General features: G+C 34.7%; 1 protein-coding gene across 3 annotated transcripts; it reads left to right on the forward strand.

Annotated features, from left to right (window-relative positions):
* Window positions 1-1620: 1620 nt before the first annotated feature.
* On the forward strand, window positions 1621-19728 carry LOC121419431 (G-box-binding factor-like). Of its 3 annotated transcripts, none has more exons than XM_041613900.1 (4): window positions 1621-1705; window positions 12685-12897; window positions 13548-13645; window positions 16271-19728. In XM_041613900.1, exons 2-4 carry the CDS (start codon window positions 12813-12815, stop codon window positions 17021-17023), a joined length of 936 nt encoding a protein of 311 aa, XP_041469834.1. In that variant the 5' UTR covers window positions 1621-1705; window positions 12685-12812; the 3' UTR covers window positions 17024-19728. The 3 variants fall into 3 exon arrangements, with proteins under 3 accessions (XP_041469834.1, XP_041469836.1, XP_041469835.1); XM_041613902.1 differs by having other exon boundaries at window positions 12685-12873; XM_041613901.1 differs by lacking the exon at window positions 1621-1705 and adding an exon at window positions 8944-9346.
* The last annotated feature ends 778 nt before the right edge of the window (window positions 19729-20506 follow it).

Below are 20506 nucleotides of genomic sequence, written 5' to 3' on the forward strand. Positions count from 1 at the left end.
ATTCTGCATTTCTCGTACATGTATATTTTGTTTTGCTTGTGCATAAAAAGCCTGAAGATATTACCGAGAAAATAAACATGCATGATTTTATGTTTTGAATAAATGGCATGACTAATAGATTGAACATGTGTTTCTTTCTCTTTTTTTTAGGAAAGCAATAAGTGTATTAGAAAGTCTATCCTTGTCTGATTGGCTTTGACCCTTTTTTGATTGATTGAATACTTAATTAAATTATTGGTTACCTGATTGACTGATTGAAATGTTTCTTTGGTTGACTGCGGGGTGTTTAGGGTGCTTTTCCAGACCCCATGGTCGCTCATGGTATCCACTCGTAAATGGAAGTGGCCCCCCAGGGTTGACTGTGTAATTAATTGATGAAATTGCTGCATACTTGATTGATTCAACACACACTTTGTTGGTGGATTGATTGAACATCTTATTGATTAAATCATTACAGACTATGTTAACTGATGGATTTAATATCTTAGTGAATTGATTTTTAATTGACAGGACAGTGCGGACTTGATTGGTTGATGTATTTAATATATCATTGAGCCATTGCATCATGGTTGGAAGATTAATGGATTGATTGATTGAATACTACATTGATTGATTGAAAACTACATTGATTGATTGAAAACTACATTGATTGATTGAAAACTACATTGATTGATTGATTGATTGATTGATTGAATGAATGAATGAATGAATACTATATTGATTGAATACTAAATTTGGTTGGTCAGTCGGTTGGTTGTATTTGGGCAGTATGTTTACCTTTGCTGTGCAACTCTCTTCAAATTATTTGTAAGAAATAAGGATTCCCCTTCCATCTCAAATCTATTTTTATATTCCAGATGAAAACATTTTGTTTGCCAGATTTGTACTAGTGTCTGAAAAAATGTTGTTTGCATTCATACTTGCTATATGCTATACTAAATGGGAGTGTGTTCTTGGTTTTGGAAAGTTTAGAATCAGCCATTACTTATCTTGCACCCTTTGCGTAATACATGCAGTAAAATGTTGCTCCATCTTAAGGCCCTGCTGGCCGGTCTGCAGTTAGATTCAATAGCCCGTCTGAGGTCCGGTTTAACTAAGACCATAGTCTTATAAACTCTGTTCTAAAATTATGGGAAGCCGTATATGTCAAAATTTCGTTTACATTATACTACTGCTTTTTCCTAAATCTTCAACAATGACTATTTTCATATATCCTTGCCAGAGAGTTAGGAATGATTTGGGAGTACGTCAAATGAGCGAATTCATAGAATCTCATCTGTTACAGATTTATGTCACAATTGGCTCACCATAGTACAACCACACAACTTTAGTCAATTAAGAGTCTAGATTAAACCTGACTTCTTCAGTTAAGGGCCATGGGGCAATATCTTTTAAAACATCATATGATGCAAGAAGGAAGAAAAATAGTGTTTCAGCATTAACTACAGACGACTGATCCAAATTAAGGTGAAAAATTTTCCATGATAAGGGTTATACCGTATAGACACTAAATTGTTCCCTTTTCCTCCTTTCCCTCCTAGACCCCCCCCCCCCCCCCCCCCCCCCTCTTGTAAAAATTATGCGGGGGATCGGAGGGGAGGTAATTGTCTGCCTTTTACATTTAACGTATTGCGGCGGCCCGACCAAGTCGTCTCTTTCCACAAATTCTAACGTATAGGCTTAAGTCTTCGTTGTTGGCTGTTTGGTAAGTCATAATATTTTCATTATTTCATTAAATTTGTCATCACTGAATTGATTGATTGATTTGCCGTATTTTAGCCTTGAAGTTGATGAAACGATCTGAATGAAATTTACTTTCAATTCATATCTGAAACGTTAGGCGGTACGGTACGGTGCTCGTTTATCGTCTTGCCCGGCCGGCCCGGCGGAATGAAAGGCAGAGCCGGTAAACGCCCCGAATGCCAACCAACCGCTGGCCCAGGGAGGGGGGGGGGGCACTCAGTATAAGTGTAAGTGCCCTATAATTGGGTATGTGCCACGGAGGGGACCGACCCCCATTTTTACCCTCAAATTTCCTTTCCAAGGCATAGCATTTTTGTCTTATTGAGAAAAAGAACAAAAAAAAAGGCCGCTCCAAAGGCAAAGCATAGCATTTTCTTAATTTTATCGATCCATACCGAGGTTTTTTACCCGACTGCTATATACCGTAGTGCTAACCTAAGAAGATTTAAGCACGAATGCCTGTGAGCAAGCAACCAGGGGACCAAGGCTTAAGGTCCTCTCAAATCCGCTCCAAATTTTCTGTTACGCTGTTCCAGCCGCATTGATCTGCTACAATGAGCCGCAATTTTGGTGAAAAGTGGCTGCAAAGTGCTGTTCGACCATCGCCTCTGCGCTAGCACAGTGACAGTTCGGGCAGGCTCCACTTCACTCTCAGGGTGACCAGATGTCCCGTATTTCCCGGGATTGTCCTGTATTTCCCGGGATTGTCCCGTATTTTGCTCCTTTGTCCTGGCGTCCCGACAAACCCTCCCCGGGACGCCTAATTGTCCCGTATTTCAGAATATTGAACAAAAATACATTTAAAAGTGACAAATTTTCATTAAATCATAAATAACCAACAGATGACGAAACAGAGACAACAATTAAATCGATAACTGTAAACTTTTGCAAGTTCTGCGGTGATTTTCTTGCTTCTGTAACCCAATACATTGCAAACGAACTGGCATCCTGCCTATGTGTGTGTGGCAGGCTACTAGCTAGGCATGTATGATCGGAGTAAATTCTCAATGGTGCAAACAATCTCACATGATAAACAGTTTTTCCACCAAAATAGTCACAAAGTCGGCAGGAAATTCTTATAATTATTCTCAGATTAATGATTTGGAGATGTCTAAAAGTTATTGACTTTTCATAGATCTATTTTTTCAGCTTTCTTGGTGTGTACGATGTGTACGATGCTGCGATGTTTTGAACATCTAATTTTTAAGTTTGACAATATGTTTCACTTTGAAATTTTATTCATTTCTAAAACATTTTACTTTTTGAAACTTTTAAAAAACATTAAGAAAAACACCAAATAACATGATTTTTATAAGATGATTGAAATTTTCTGTTTACTTGAAGTTTGAACTTTTTCATTTTTCTTTCTTTTCTACCCTATCCTTCCTGCATGCCCCTGTTCGTTCCATCTATCTTTATTTCCTATCTTTCTTTCCTGAACATTTTTTCTCTCTCTCTGTTCATTTTCTTTCTGTACTTCTTTCTCTTACTTTCCTTCTTTATCAAATTTCCCTTTTTTATTTCCTTCATTCTTTCTTTCTTAAAATTACCTTGACTTCTTTCTTCCTCTCCTGTTTCTTTTCGTTCTTTCTCTTATTTTCTCTTTTTTCATTCTCTCCTCACTTCATTCTTCCCTCCCTCTCTTTCTTCCTTTATTTTATTTTTTCCTTGTATTCTTTTCCATTTTTTCCATTTTTCTTTCTTTCCCTTCCTTCCTCCTTCCCTTCCCGTTTTCTTCTTTCAAAGAATGAAGGAAAATATTTTCTTTCCTTCATTCTTTCTTTCCTCCTCATTTTTCTTACTTTTTCCTTTTAATTCTCTCCTTTATTTTGCCTTTCACACATTTATTCATCTTCCTTTTCTTTCTATATTCATTTCAAAGAATGACGGAAACCCTTTTTTCTCTTTTATTCTTTCTTTCATCCTTCTGTTCTAACTTTCTGTTATTTTATATTTTTCCTTAATTTTCTTTCCTTCTCAATTCATCTGTTTTCTTTCTCTCCTTCATTCTTTCGTTCACCCATCCTTCCAATTCTTTATATTTTTTCACAAGTCTAACACTGCGCGTGGGCTTCTTTGTTAATCTTTATTTGTCAATTGTCCTGTATTTCATTTTGTAAAATCTGGTCACCCTGACTTCACTACCGCTACATAGTGGCAAGGTTGTAATAAAAAACGCTTTTTATTTAAAAAAAAAAAGTTTTTTATTGTTTAAAAAGTTTTAAATCGTTTTTAAACGTTTATTTCCCCCAAGGAATGATGCAATTTTTTGTAAATCAATTAAACTATGCAGTCTGATTTAAGCTCTTGATGTTTTAAATACATTTTTTTGAGTAAGTAAAATTAGACTATATTTTTTTTACTGAATTTCCAACAGTAAAGTTCATATTTCCCGAAAAAATACTAAATCATGGAAATTGAATGCAAAAAAAACCCCACTAAAGTTGACATTTTGTAAGTTTATTCCTCATACATGTACATATACATGTAGTCCTGGGGTATTTTGAGTCTTTTCAATCTAGGGGGGAGAAGAATTTGCATGAGGAAAAAGAAAACATGTACTGTAATCTATGAGGTTTCAAAGCTTAATTTCATTAAATAAAAAAATGCTTTATATTTCATTTGAATCAATTATGCCAATTGTAGATAAATCTATTAATAAAGCCCTTGAACTGCTTAGTTTTTCAATTTAGGAATTTAGATCAAATGCATAAAAGTTTTTTTTACTTTTTTTTATGGAAATTATTGGCAATGATTTTAATCTACAAAAAGTACAAATAATGATACAGATTTTGGCGAGAATTTACAATTGGCTTTATATGTGAATCACGTTTTCAAGCAATGCGGGGTCTGACATGCATATCATAACCACATACCCATGCATGCATCCCAAAATAGTCTTGAATGGTATGGGTCCTGTCTTGTTTATAGATTCATTATATACATGTAGATTTTTTGAGGGGGCCATTGAGGTCCCCTGGGATTGTTAGGGTTAAGGTTTGCTTGCCAATTATCTTATACTGTACTGGAACTTCATCTTTACAATGAAAGTGCAGAGTTTCACCTGCTTTTGTACCACAAGAGTATGATGTCAGTTTTACAATATTAATCATCGCCTTCCCGCACAAAGGCCGTTAGCGCACACTGCACATGGCCTTCCCGCAGAAAGGCTGTTAGAGTACAGTTAACAGTGAGCGGGAAGGCGACGCGCAGTCCGTGCTAATGGTCCTTATGCGGGAAGGCAGCAGTTTGTAAAATATTATTATGCTTGAGCAACACTTCCATTTCATTTTGATTCAAGTACTACTAGGCCTATGTATTTGACCTCATTTTAAATAGTGTTTCTTTCCTTTCCACTCATTTTTTGTTGAAATAAGAATATTCTCAATATGGATTGATGTACACAATTGAAGTGGGAAGAAAGGAACGTGACAAAGAGATTGAGAAAGAGAGAATAAAGGGGGAAAGAGAAGAGAGTGGTGTTGAGAAAGAGTTTTAAATAGACTTTACATGTAGAAGAAAATAGTACACCACCTTAGGTATTAAAAGTATGAAGAAAAAAAATTCATCTGAAATCACATCCATGCAAATTTACAACACACAAGCCTACGCAGTGTTTTAAAACATGTTTTTTTTGTAAAAAAACTTGTTTTAAAACATTTTTTAAAACACATCGTTTAAAACGTGCCAACCCTGCATAGCAGTAGTGAAGTGGAGCCTGCACAAACTTTGCTCGAAGTACTGGCGCCCTTGCCAACTGCATGCACGTATGCCCGTTCCGTAGGGATGCATACCGTACGCACTCACACGCAGGCGACCCGTTCCAAATCCAAGGACCCCCGTTTTCACAAACATTTGTAGTTCCGAAGCCCGTTCTTAGGACCCTCCTTTTTACAATATGCAATAAGCCCGCTCCAAGGCCCCCGTTTTTTGTCTCGTCCGCAGCACATCGACTACCTACTACTACTTTTTTGGTTGAGTAGCCCCCCCCCCCCCCCGGTTGGGGGGGACTGGGGCGTGGTGAGACAGCTGGGAGCTATCTGTTTCAAGGAGGTTTTAACATTTAGTTTCTTTTATTTTTCCTTGTACACAGCTCACAGACGGCTTGAGATTGTGCAGCCACCCTTAGGGGGTTAACAGTGCAAAATAAAATCCCCCGATGTGGCGACGGAAAAGTTATCTAACTTTTCCCCTTGTTATTAACAAAACAAAGTTAGATCTATAGATCTAATTTAGATTTCTAGAAAGAACTGGACAGAAATAAAGATTATTATTCCATTTTGACCTGAAATGCACCAAAACGGGAAAAAAATAAACTTAAAAGGACAAAAAACAATGGCTTACTTTGGCTGTCACTTTATTCCCACTTCCCTGGTTTATCCAAACTAGTAACAGTAGAGGCACACGGCCAATACCGAGACTGTCTCTCATGTGGGATAATATCTCCAATACTTGGTAAAGAGTTCAGGTATCCAATTTCAGAGACAGTCTCCAGTTTGGGAGACCAATTTCCTTTGTTTACATTTGCTGCAAAAGGATTAACTTGGCGGCAAATAAATATGTGATAAGTTGATTCCTCATTGTAAATTCCCTCTTTTCACCGTCGACTTAAAAAATTCACTGTCTACTTTTGTTTTGATAAGGATTTTTATTGTCATCCACACACAAAACAAATGGGCTTCTGACCTCAGCGAGACAAAATTTTGGGTGGAAAAAATTACATTTTGTTGGTGTCGTTTCTTTTGTTCTTTTGCAAAGCAAGTCTCCCATATTGGCCGTGCGCCTCTACTGACTAACAATACATAAACATACCAGTCCCTGTACAGATTGAGTTAGAACTTCGGTCTCTGTAATTGTGAGTGGAGCCAACAGAGTTCAGCGGAACAACTATAACAGAGACCAAAGCTTTTGGTCTACATGGTCTAGGGTGTGGTTAATCCAGAGCCCAGGACTCGTCCATGTAATATTAGGCAGCGGGTACTCTCCAAAATGGGGTAGAATGGGGTCGCAGTAGCACCCCAAATAAAGGGGGGAAAATAAATTTTGCACTTACCTCGATTATATGAATGAAGGTCTATCGTGACACAGAATCCTGACATCGAGGCACAAACTGGACCCTCTCCTTCTTTCAAAATTGAAAATAAAATGGTCGATCGATACCCAGAACGAATGCAACATGGAGGTCTAACTTTGCCTCTTTTTTTGAGGTTCCTGTTTTGTGCCTCAATGTCAGGATTCATGATTTTTGTCTCACCTGCGAAGCAAAGTGAGACTATAGGCGCCGCTATTCCGACGGCGGCGGCGGCGTCAACATCAAATCTTAACCTGAGGTTAAGTTTTTGAAATGACATCATAACTTAGAAAGTATATGGACCTAGTTCATGAAACTTGGCCATAAGGTTAATCAAGTATTACTGAACATCCTATTAGAGTTTCATGTCACATGACCAAGGTTAAAGGTCATTTAGGGTCAATGAACTTAGACCATGTTGGAGGAATCTACATCGAAATCTTAACCTGTGGTTAAGTTTTTGAAATGTCATCATAACTTAGAAAATATATGGACCTAGTTCATGATACTTGGACATAAGGTTAATCAAGTATCACTGAACATCCTGCATGAGTTTCACGTCACATGACCAAGGTCAAAGGTCATTTAGGGTCAATGAACTTTGGCCGAATTGGGGATATCTGTTGAATTCCCATCATAACTAGTTCATTAAACTTGGACGAGTAATCAAGTATCACTGAACATCCTGTGCACGTTTCAGGTCACATGACCAAGGTCAAAGGTCAATGAACTTTGGCCGAATTGGGTGTATCTGTTGAATTACCATCATAACTTTGAAAGTTTATGGATCTGATTCATGAAACTTGTACATAAGACTAATCAAGTATCACTGAACATCCTGTTTGAGTTTCAGGTCACATGATCAAGGTCAAAGGTCATGTAAGGTCAATGAACTTTGGCCGAATTGGGGATATCTGTTGAATTCCCATCATAACTAGTTCATTAAACTTGGACGAGTAATCAAGTATCACTGAACATCCTGTGCACGTTTCAGGTCACATGACCAAGGTCAAAGGTCAATGAACTTTGGCCGAATTGGGTGTATCTGTTGAATTACCATCATAACTTTGAAAGTTTATGGATCTGATTCATGAAACTTGTACATAAGACTAATCAAGTATCACTGAACATCCTGTTTGAGTTTCAGGTCACATGATCAAGGTCAAAGGTCATGTAAGGTCAATGAACTTTGGCCGAATTGGGGATATCTGTTGAATTCCCATCATAACTAGTTCATTAAACTTGGCGAGTAATCAAGTATCACTGAACATCCTGTGCACGTTTCAGGTCACATGACCAAGGTCAAAGGTCAATGAACTTTGGCCGAATTGGGTGTATCTGTTGAATTACCATCATAACTTTGAAAGTTTATGGATCTGATTCATGAAACTTGTACATAAGACTAATCAAGTATCACTGAACATCCTGTTTGAGTTTCAGGTCACATGATCAAGGTCAAAGGTCATTTAGGGTCAATGAACTTTGGCCAAATCGGGGGTATCTGTTGAATTACCATCATAACTTTGAAAGTTTATGGATCTGATTCATGAAACTTGTACATAAGACTAATCAAGTATCACTGAACATCCTGTTTGAGTTTCAGGTCACATGATCAAGGTCAAAGGTCATGTAAGGTCAATGAACTTTGGCCATGTTGGGGTTTTTTGTTGAATAACCATCATATCTCTGTAAGTTTATTGGTCTAGTTCATAAAAAGTGGACATAAGAGTAACCATGTATCACTGAACATCTTGTGCGAGTTAGAGTAGTATTCAAAGTCAGCACTGCTGCTAAATTGAACCGCGTGATGCAGGTGAGACAGCCAGAGGCATTCCACTTGTTCATCATTGTTTCTGTAAATATCTTCCCAACTCCAAAATATAAATTTCACACTTTTTTGTTTTTTTTCCATGTTTTGTATTTTGCCTTATTACTTTACCTACATGTAGGTAAATTATATTAATTTATCCGTGGCAGTATTGAATCAATTTGAAATAACATTTAGAAGGTATTTGTTAAACTACTTTGTAAATCAACACAGTCATTTCTGTTATGATTTATGCTGTGTATTATGTACATGTTTTCCACAGCAAGCTTCTTTCGATATACTGTTTAATCATGTATTCTCCAAAAATCAGACTTTATTGTGACTTTTGTGAGCATAGTAAACCACCATTTGTATCAATGGCAATCCATCAACATTCCCTGTCATTGAAAACAAAACTTTAAATATTGGCAGTTACACTTACAGTGAATGGGACAGTATGCAGAAGGGTCATTCATTGAACTAGTAAAGTTCTCCCGTTGAAAGAATTGAGAAAACCCTGGAGGCTTAGAGATTGGCTCTCAGAACCCTTTCAATTGAGATGTGAAGAGCAATTGTGAAGCAAGTCAAGGACCTGTATTCTCTTAGTTTAGACTCAAGTTCTCCTTTTAGTGGAGTCTTTCTACAGTAGATGATGCACATGTACAGTTGGATAGTGATTCAGTAGATTTCAGAAAAAAGAAAAAAAAACTGTCTTATTCTAAAAGGTTAGTACACATGATGTGATGTGATTTCGGCTGACTCGTTAGGCCTAATACTCGTAGTGGAATATTAATAGATTTGTCTCATAAAAATATGATCTTAAAACTGTAGACAGTAGAGACTAATGTGTGATTTTCCACCCATAAATGTTAAGAATTTATTGCTTATTTTTTTTTTTTTTTGTGTGAAATACCCATGATCATTTGCTATGCTATGCTTATTTTCTTTTTGATTTTCCGGGCAATTGTACAGATGTGCTCTCAGAGATTTTAGAATTTGCAGTTCTCATTTTGAAACTGATAGAAAAGAGTTAGTGACTGACTGACTGTACAGTTTAATCAGAGATTTTTTTTGTTGTTGGATTTATTGCTGTACGCAGAGGGAATAATAGATCGAGTGGTCTGTTCTCATTATAGATGCACCTCCACTATCCTTCTCAAGAATGGGTTGTGTACATAGAGGATATTGCACTTGATTGGGACTGCTTGATTGAAGATGGGGTCATACTGAGCTCTCTGTTCAAGCACTACACAGTTTTTATTCAACATGCAGATTCATGGTTTTCAGAAACATTTTAAGATTTTTTTTAGAAGATTACGTTCAAGCTAAGTATCATAAATTTAAGAAAATACAGAATTACATGCCAAATACGGTGTATTTTTAACTATTTCATAAAGATATAATCCTGCAGAAGGATTGGTACATGTTGATGAGGGATTTCAGTACTAATGATTTTATGATGTTTTTTGCATGGCATATTGACTCATTGGCAAAGCAGTCGGTTCATACCAGATTTGTCAAAATGGAACCTCCTGCACTCGGCTATTTACATGTATTGGAGAAAGGTAATTCCAAGTCCCACAGGGACAGAGCAGTTCCATATTATAAACTAAAGTTACTAAACAGGCTAAATTAGATATTATTCATCATCATCAGCTTCTATATATTGTATGTCTCAATATATTGCTTGATTTCAGACTTTCAGTTCATTTTACACAAAATTATTGTGTTGTTTTTGTTTTTTTTGTTGCTTATGTTGCATACTGCACTGAGATCGTTATTGCTCAATGAATTATCTATAATTCCTGAATTGCACTGCACATAATGCTGCACAGCTGCACTGGGTAGAAATTGAAATGAAGGAGAAATCAATGTTGATAAACGAATGCTCTCAACGTGTACATGTAGCTATGTTCTTATTCATGTTCATGACAAAACTGTGTGAACACACAAATCACCTTGCGGGTCCATGCCTGCTTTAATCTTCTCTTTCATCACTGGCAAAGTAGAATGCTAATGAATTGATGGAATGCGTTCTTGATAAAAACAGAAAACAGTGCCTTGGGTGCCTCCTCACGTCTTTGTCATTGCTCATTTGCATATTTCATGGTGGTCGGAAATTGAAGCATTTGATGCCAAGCTTGAGTAGTTGCAGTGAGCAATCATTTCAAAAGCATTTCTTCATTCAGGAAAATAGTTATCACACTGATCTTTATCTGTACTGAGTTATTTTCAAAGCTATATTTCAAGTACTTTCAGCCAGCAAATTTGATTTGATAGTCTGTGGAATGATGAAATCTATGCTAAAAAGCTACATTTAAACACACTGAAAGATTACCAACACTGATGTGCTGATGTGTGAACCTTTGTTATTGCTTGGAAAGACCTTATTTTTTTTCACATTTCTCAGCAGTTACAATTTTTCTTCCAGAATTATTTGGCACATGATGTTTGTTTACACAAGTCATTTCACTGGATACTTTTTGGAACTTATTTTGAGAATGTTACAGATCTGAAATTTGCATCTAAACTCCATGAGAGCTTTTTAACTTTCCATTTCCCATTCCCCCCAGGTGTCCTTCATCAGCTTTCTACGAGTGTCTACCCAACAAAATTTGGGATACCTTGATTTAACACTATATCAACCCTAGACTTTAAACCTTAAATAAACCCAACATAAACTCCCATTGCAACCGTAACCCTTTATCTTTAATAGAAAAAATTAAGCCCTGAGCAATTGTCGGGGGGGGGGGGGGGGGGGGGGGGGTACATGTCACCGATTATAAAGTGAGATACTTCATTCACTCAGATTTGTATACATGTACATAATTATGAGTTATGTGAAAATGATATTAAGTGAAATAGAAACATTTTTCTAAATGTTTTCAATCATGTAGTTTTTACTTGTAAGCCCTACTGAAAAATTTTGGAACTTAATACTGACTTTGTTGAATCATTGTGAACCATCAAGCTTACAGTACATTCTGACAAGATCTATCATGGATATCAAATTTGATCTCTCTGCTTTTATTGCGTATAGAAACAATCTCTTGAAAGAACATTGAAATGATCAGAAGTTTGAATTGTTTATAATATAAATTAATTCCTAGCAGCAAAGATTTGTTGCCTCTGTTTGGATTAAGAAAAGGAGTTGTAGTTCATTTTCTGTTAGATTTAAAATTTATTCAATAACATTACATAAAATAGATAACACATTAATTCTTGTAATACCGGTAGTTTACATGTACGGTATTACAATGTATTGGTTGGATGAAAAAAATATTTTCAAGATTTTTAAATTTTCTTCAGTTTACCTTCATTTCTTCTTTTTTTTTCATTTTTTTTCATTTTTTTTTGGCGGGGGTATGGAATATGGATATGATATAGTAATTTGCTACTTCTGGTACATTCCTAATAGAAATTTGATATGATTGCCATTGTTCTTGTTTATTCTTGAGTGTTTACTTGACTTCTGGGGGAAACCCAAGTGTAGTGGTCCACCTGCACTCCCCCAATCAGTTATATCGGGAGGAGAGACTGGCTGCGGGTCATGTGATTCGGTTCGCTTTTTGCCTTTCAGGCACAGCTGATGCCAAACAAATAATTATAATTTATCCTAACACAAAGTATTCAAGAAGGATCATCATACTGAATAATAACAGGACTTCCACATTTCGCTATAGGGCAATTCCATTAAATGATCAACCTTTTTGTATGTCCGACCCCCATTTTTCTCAAGTCTTACTTCACTTTATGAACTGCCCATGTCATGTCCTTTGAGAACATTACAGACTGTCAAAAGAACAAGAAATCGGAGACAGAAAATTTCATGAAGGTCCCACCTATAGGGGGTCGGAGGATATATATTATGTACCAGATATGTACAAAATAGTGTTTATATTTATATGTATTGAATGTAATTTTTTATATGTTCAAATATTGTATTTTACAAGTGTAAATCCATACATTTCTGTTATGGCATCAGTACAACAAATAGATAGTGATTATATGCTTCATCTCAAATTCTAAATTACTAAGCCTCTCTTTTTTATTTATAACACAGGTTAGCTATTTGCCAGGTTTCATAGTTACCGAATCCATCATCATCTCCATTAGCAGTGCACTCATCTCATTCCTGTAATCCATCTGGTTACCATGGTAATAATCAGCATGTGATGTAATATATGTCCGATGGGGCAAGTGTGCCCAGCCAGTACTCCATCCCAGCAGTATGTACCTACTAACTGCCAAGGTGTGTCCACCAGTACAACCTATGGTAAATAAGTTCAGTACAGTCCACTTCAAATAGGGAGTTGACACTTTGTGAAGTACTTTGTCAGATGAATTAAAATCATTTTGATGTCAAATTTAAGTGGATTTGTTCATATTTGGCTAAAATACTTTCAGAAACATGGTTTTGTGAATGGATGATATTTGAAAGTGTAGAGTAATGAAAATTAGATTAATGCTACATACTATTACTGTGCAAAGTTGTGCAGGAGCTGTCCTGGGTGTTGATGAATAACATTGGTTAGAAGAGACATTTGATATGTTATCATGTGGGTTTTTTTCTCCAAAAAGTCACCAGGAAACACAATGAGACTAATTATCTATTTTTAGATATATTTATATATTTGCTTAATTTTGCTATCACTTCTCAATTGTATGATTAAATGATATTTTTGTGATTCCCCAGCTTAGTAGCTTACATGTATACTTGCCTAGTGACTATCTTCTTCATTTTAAAGCACAAAGTTCATTATTTGATAAAAAAATGTCTACAACATACAATTTATGAAAGAATACAACATTGTTGTCTGGAATAAGAAAAAGCACTTGAGATATGTATTATTGTGAATGATTAAGGTAACCTGGGAAGAGATTGAAAGTTTTGTTGAAAAAAGGTATTTCTTTTTTGTCTTTCAGAAAAGAGAAAGATTGAGACAAATCAGCCATGTGTGGAATCCCGACTGATATCACGAGGGGCGTCGTGTACTCAAGATGATATAAGACGCTCACTAAGGGTAAGGGAACCGTTATAGCTTTGATTTGCTAATTATTATATGTACAAAAGTGCTAAAAGCCTATTTAACTTATTCAAGAAACAATTTGACATAAAGGACCAACTTGACTAAACAATAAAATGTTAAAACAATGGTAATTCCACATATTCAGGTAATATTAAAACTTCCTTAACATTACCATGAGGAGAAAATTAGAAAATTTCATATAATAAAATACAAAAGAAATATTGAGTGGATGATGTCAATTTGTCCCCTCATTGGCATACAGACCAGGATGTGCATGTAACTGTTTTGCAAAATTAAGCAAAACTTAAAATGTAATAACTTTCTTATTTTACATCCGATTTTGATGAAATTCTCTGTGTTATGCCAGGGCTCCACACTAACCTATTTTTTCTACTGGTCCAACCTATTCATGTCGGACCAGTAGATACCCAGTTTTTCAAATTTTTACTGGTCCGAACGTAAAATCTACTGGTCCCAAAAAATAAAGAAAACATTTAAAAAAGGCGCAAGTTTATTTTTCTAGCCTTTTGTTACCCCCCCCCCCCCAATAAAAAGAAGGAATGAAGGACAAAAAGAAAGCAAGACAGAAACGAAGAAAGAAACGAAGAAAGGAAGGAAGGAAAAAAAGAATAAAAGGAAGGAAGGAAGGAAGGAAAAGAAATAAAAGGAAAGAAATAAATGAAGAAAGGGAAGGAAAGAAGCAAGCAATACAAAAAGAAAAAAGTAAAAGAATAGATGAAAGGAAGAAAAAAGACTGAGAGACAAAGAAAGGAAGGAATGAAAGAATAAAGGAGAGAAAGGAAGCAAGCAGTCAAAAAAAAGAAAGGAAAGGTAAAAGAATAGATTTAACAACTTTTAGGGAAAAGGAAAGAAAAAGACAGATAGAAGAAAGGAAGGAATGAAAGAGAGGGCTGAAAGAAGGATGAAATGAAAAAAAGAAAGGGTATGATGGATAAAAGAAAGGGTATGATGGATGGAAGAAACAAAGAAAGTAACGAAGAATGAAGGAAAGAAAAGGGTAAAAAGAAGGAATGAAAGAAAGGATGAAGAGAAGGGATGAATATAGGATGGATGGACTCAAGAATGAGAGAAAGAAAGGAAGGAAGAAAGAAAGAAAGATAAAAAAGAAATAGAGAAAAATATTTTCTATGAGGATAGAAAGAATGAAAGGAAGGAAGGAAGGGAGAAAGAAAGAAAGATAAAAAAGAAATAGAGAAAAATATTTTCTATAAGGATAGAAAGAATGAAAGAACGAATTAAAGAAAAAAAGGAAAATAAAAAAGAAAAACTTTAACAAAAAATGAAAGAAGAGAGGGAAGAAACAAAGAAAGATTGAAAAGAAAGAAGGAAAGAAAGATAGGAAGAAAACAGAGGAAGAAAGCTCCATGTAAAACCATCATCATAAATATTTTATCAGTATCTTTTTGGCTCAATTAAAGTAGCTATGAAAGAAAGTCAGAAACCAAGTGTATCAACACACACATAAATGCATATGTGGGGCTAATATGTATTCAGACGATGCCACCCGAAACCCGATCTGTTTGAACCAAACAGAAGTGAAAATTTTTCCTTTTACTGCTTACAAATGACAGAGTTACTCCAATTTTTAGGAAATATGGACATTATAAGAGCCTTTCATGAGTATGAACCGTGAATTTTGACAGTTATGTGAGAGATTTCTGCCAGAGTTTAGCCAAGTTTCGTTCGCGCAGCCAGTAGAGAATTTACCATGTGGCTGGCTAGCTACATGTACACTGTATCTACTCTAGTAATACTTGCGTGTGATTCATTCTGTGTGTATTCTGTGTGTGAATGACAGAATTTGTCGGGGGGAAATGGTTTGCAGTGAATTTGACCATTTCTGGAAAAGTTATTGGCCCAACAATGGTTTTTATTACTTTTTATGTCGGACCCTTAAAATCGTGCTATTTTCGGAAAAATTACTGGCCCGACAATGATATTTTTTACTGGTCATGTCGGACCAGTAAATCTTCCTATTTCTGAAAATCTACCGGCCCGACAGCGATTTTTACCGGTCTGGGACCGTCGGACCGCCGCTAGTGTCGAGCCCTGGTTATGCTTGTTGGATTTTTCTCTCTTTATTTAAATCAACTTTTTGTTGGAGTGAACTTGTCCATTAAAAGACTAGAATTGAATTTTTACCTAGCTATGGCAATATATGCTGCTATTCATCTGTCAAATTGTTTGCAAATTATGGACCTTACATTTAATTTAACAAACTAAAAGGAAAAACAAACAGTTGCTCGCTTCTTTCATGACAGCTTCCTTCCTAAGTCAAATATGCACATTCTATAAAAGTCATACCATGTTTGGTTTGCATGTTGCTCATATACACATACCCAGGAATTAAAAAATTGAACACTCTGTATCTTTAGTGATCACAGAGCCAGAAATAAAGATTGATTTTGAAAATAATGAAGTTTCAGTCATATATCAAGAGCATAAATATTGCAGGTATTTATATATATTTTTGTTATTTTTGAAAGTTTTGTTTTGGAATTTGACTTTTGGGTGTGAAAATTGCCCCTTTTCTCATGTTTTGTTGGTTTTCAAATTTTATTTTTCTTTTCTTGTTTTTTTTTCTTTTTGCTCTTTCAGAAGGAGAAAGAATTGCAGAAAACATCCCTAAGATCCGGCAATATATCAGAGGGCAATAAAGATGATGAATGTCTGCATCCCAAGCACAGGCATTCATCACGATCCATTCAGAATCCAAGCATTGAAAGACATAGACCTGATGGTCAAGACTCACTCAGGAATAAAGAACATCGCGAGAAAGACAGGAAAGCAAAGAAACATCAGCATCACAAACATGGGCATGATGATGCCCTCCAAGTAATCCGAGATGAATTTGAACAGTTTGAGCGCACACATCATCATGAAACACAAAGAAACCATCAATACCATAAAACGCATTTACTTCATCAAAAAGGTGCAGTATTGCATGTAGAGTCACAGGTTGTAGCCAAGCAAAAAGTGTCAGCAAGACAACGAAAGCATGATCCCCAACATCATCATCAACATGATAAGGTTGTTCGGCAAGAGAATGAATTCAAAATTGCAGAAGTGAACAGAAAAGAGCGTGATAAATTCAGACATAGTCCTCATGTTGCGTACAGCTCCCAGAATGAACATAATGCCAAAATTAGTGCAAGAAAGACCCATCTGCCAAACAATAGTCAGAGCAAAAGGTCTTCTGAGAAATCGCAGAAAGAATGGTCTAACAGAATGGAGGCAGATTCTTCAAGAAGTTCTGTGAAAACAAAACAAAAAGAGAAATCAGCTAGAGGGTCACAAAGAACAAGAAAACTAGAAGATCCTGTTTATAGTTTACCTCCCATTATCAAGTAATCAAAAAGCACAAATATATTACCTTGAAAGTAGTATGCTTCGATCATCGGTTAAACTGCATTTATTCATATTGCATCTAAAAAGATACATCTATGAGGTATTAAAGATTTTGAATTGAATTTTACTTTTCATCCTAAAAGGAGGCTCAAAATAGTCTGGAATTTCAGTTTTAATATCCATACCATTATTCAGGACTTTTATCATTAATTTTTAATAGGTTTGAATGTTCATATCAAATGTAATGACAATTTCTTTGAAAATTGGATCACAACAGATCTAAAGTCCTTCCACTTCTTTGATTCTTGGCTAAAGAATAATTGCCGAAGTCACTTACTTCCACCATGATTAGCAGGTCATATGAGTGTGTATGAAAAGTCAGGTTTTGTTAATATCCAACTCTTGCAACACTTAAAAAACTTTAATAATTGTAATTTCAGAAAAATGTACTAGCAGTTTATGATTACTGTTTCCATACTGTAATTAAATTATTGCTGATTTTCTTTTTCTTCACCTTTTTTATTTTCATTTCAATTTAAAAAATGGGGTCCAGTGTAATTACAAGATAGTGATTGAATTCAAGGAAATTCCATAAGACAATCATCCCATTGGTATGTCCAACTCTTATTTTTCTCATTGCTTTTTGTAATCTGCTTGTTTTTAATAATATTTTTAGAGCATTACAGCTTTCCATATGAACAAGAAAGTAGAGACAAGCCATTTCTGGAAGGTCACACGTATAGCGGTTGAGGGGGTTGGAGGTACATAGTTTATAGACTCGAACTTTTCCAAGTGTTTTACAGACCAGACCAAGAAAATTATTTGTACTTTCATGCTGAAATTCAAATCGTAGTACAATCATTATGCAATATGTATATGTATGTCCATAACTGATTTAAAAATGTATTCAATTTTCATGCATTTAACTACATATATCAAGGAATTTGATATTAAGTATATATGTGAATGTTTTCCACAACTGAAATTTGATTTCAATCATATTTCTGTTTATAATTACATATGACAGAAACTGAAATTCATTTAATTTAAATTTCCATCCTTTCAATACTTATTAACATATTTATTTTATTCAATATAAATATTAAGAAGTATTAATATCAAGGGATATTTATAAACCATCAAACTAACAGTGTTTATTACTAGCCATTCTTGCCCACTATAAAGAATTATATTCATCTATCAGTGCATGTACATACAGATTTGTGTATCTTACCAACTTTATTGCAACAAAACATGGTATTAATAGCTGTGTTATAATTTTGTGGTATTTTACTTGATTGTTTTAAAATGTTGATCCTAGATTGTATTTTTTCAATAAACTACAGTATAGCAAGTAGTTTCCCAAAATATCACTCTTACCACTGTAGACAAGCTGATGATTTTTTTTTTACTTGTACATGTACTTCGCAAAACATGTCAGAAACAAATATAAACAAAAACTGAGCTAAATAAGAGGGCATGATAAAATTGACACTCTGCTTGTGTTTTTTTTTTTATTCTTTCTTGCATTTTTTGTGAATAGCAAGTAAATAAACTTCAATCTGTAATTAGTGTTATGCTAAAATTCCATTAAATTCAATTATCAAAAATATTTTGTGGTAATACCATTCATCTTATCAGTAGCTTCACATTTTTTCACTTGTATGATGTAGGCCTATATAAATTTAGGAAGATAGATGCAATAATGCTCATAGTTTGCTACATATTTTAGCTAAAGTATTTGTTCTTGCTGTTGATAGATGACTGTAGATGTTTGTATATACTATGTCAGTGTAAATACTTTTTAGCCTCGTATTATGCCAGATATTAAATGGCTATGCTGTCAGTCACAAAGGGAAGATGGTGAATTTGATTTGAAAAAAGGGTTTATTAAAATCAATTTTGATAAGAACTACATGTTTTGTCAAAATCTGTTCAAATTTTGACTTAATATAAGTAAATACACATGCATTGCATAATATGATCTGAAATTTGCTTCAATTTTGGCAATTAATAGACTTACTGAAGGTTGAATAGTACTGCAGACTGCTAAATAATGAAATGTCAATGTTATTAAATACATGTCTCTTTATCATCATTCTGTGGTGATCTCCAAACTGGCATTATTTCAAAATAGCATATAGTTTTAAAGGTAATTTTCCCTATGTTTTGAAAAAAAAAGTATCAAATTTATTCCTTATCTTTAAAGGTACAGCTCAAGATATATCCCTGAAAATATTAACACAACACATTTTGATTTCACAAATATATGACATAAAAATAGACCTCATGATGAATATATTGCCTTTCATGTATGAAGCATCTGAATTGTTCAAGCTTATACAATCTTGACCAAATCATCCCCTTTAATTGAATATATGTAAACAAGGCCCAGAAGTGATGTGTATAATGTCATCTCTAAATGTGCATATATTGAGTGTTTTTACTCCAATCATTCATTGCAAAATACATGTGTTTCAAAGAGCAAGGAAACTTTAGTAATATTTATGATGTATGTACTGGTAAAACATGGCCAAATCTCATGTAAAAGTTTTATGTTGAGTGTACTAAATACTTCTTACTACATAAAACATTTTTGTGTATAATATTTGAAATTGAATTTTGTCAGTCCAGCACTCTTTTAATGACATTTGTACATTAAAAAGCATTCGCACTTCCATTTGCAATAAATTTCAGTCATTAAGATATAAATGTAATTTCATGCTTGATTTTGTATTTGTCTATCTGGAAAATGCTTTCATGCCAAACATGGGATTGGAATTCAGGAACACCAAGTATTTATTTTTTTTTGAGGGGAGGGGGGTATAGTAAGTAACATTTAAATATTTTTCAAATTTATCTTTTCCCTTTATATCTGACAATGGTTCAATTCAATTTAAAATGGTTTATTAAAAATACTTTCTTTGCAGCCAAAGCCGAATTGCAAAAGTTTACATAACAATTTAGAATAACTTAATACTACCAGCAGATTTAAATATAGACATATAAAGTATATCGTCGGCCTTATGCCAAAAGGGCCTTAACTGCTTTTGGCCATTCCGAGATAATGGCGTTTATAAAGGTTTTGGCCTCTCTAATAATCAAAAGTTTGTGGTCGTTTTTTTGCTTTTGAAGCCAATTTCGATAAACGTGTTAAGTTATTAAGTTTTACATGAAATGTGTTAAATTTATTATAAAATATTCAGAACCCCTAAAATCGGGTTAAGGCCCTTTTGGCATAAGGCCAACGATATCATAAATAAATTTAAATTGATACTCATATTGATCAAATATGAAGAAAAAAATATGCAAAATACACATAGATGTACCTAATGTGTTACCATGATCAATTTAGATTTTCTTATTTGCAAGAAATATGTCGATTTATACCTGATATTATCTTGTAAAAAAAAAAAAAAACAATACAAGAATATGGGTGTAAGTGGGTGTGTTTGTAAAGAGAGAAAGAAAGAGACAGATAGAGCT

Source organism: Lytechinus variegatus, chromosome 7, assembly GCF_018143015.1.
Source record: "Lytechinus variegatus isolate NC3 chromosome 7, Lvar_3.0, whole genome shotgun sequence".
Lineage (NCBI taxonomy): Eukaryota > Metazoa > Echinodermata > Echinoidea > Temnopleuroida > Toxopneustidae > Lytechinus > Lytechinus variegatus.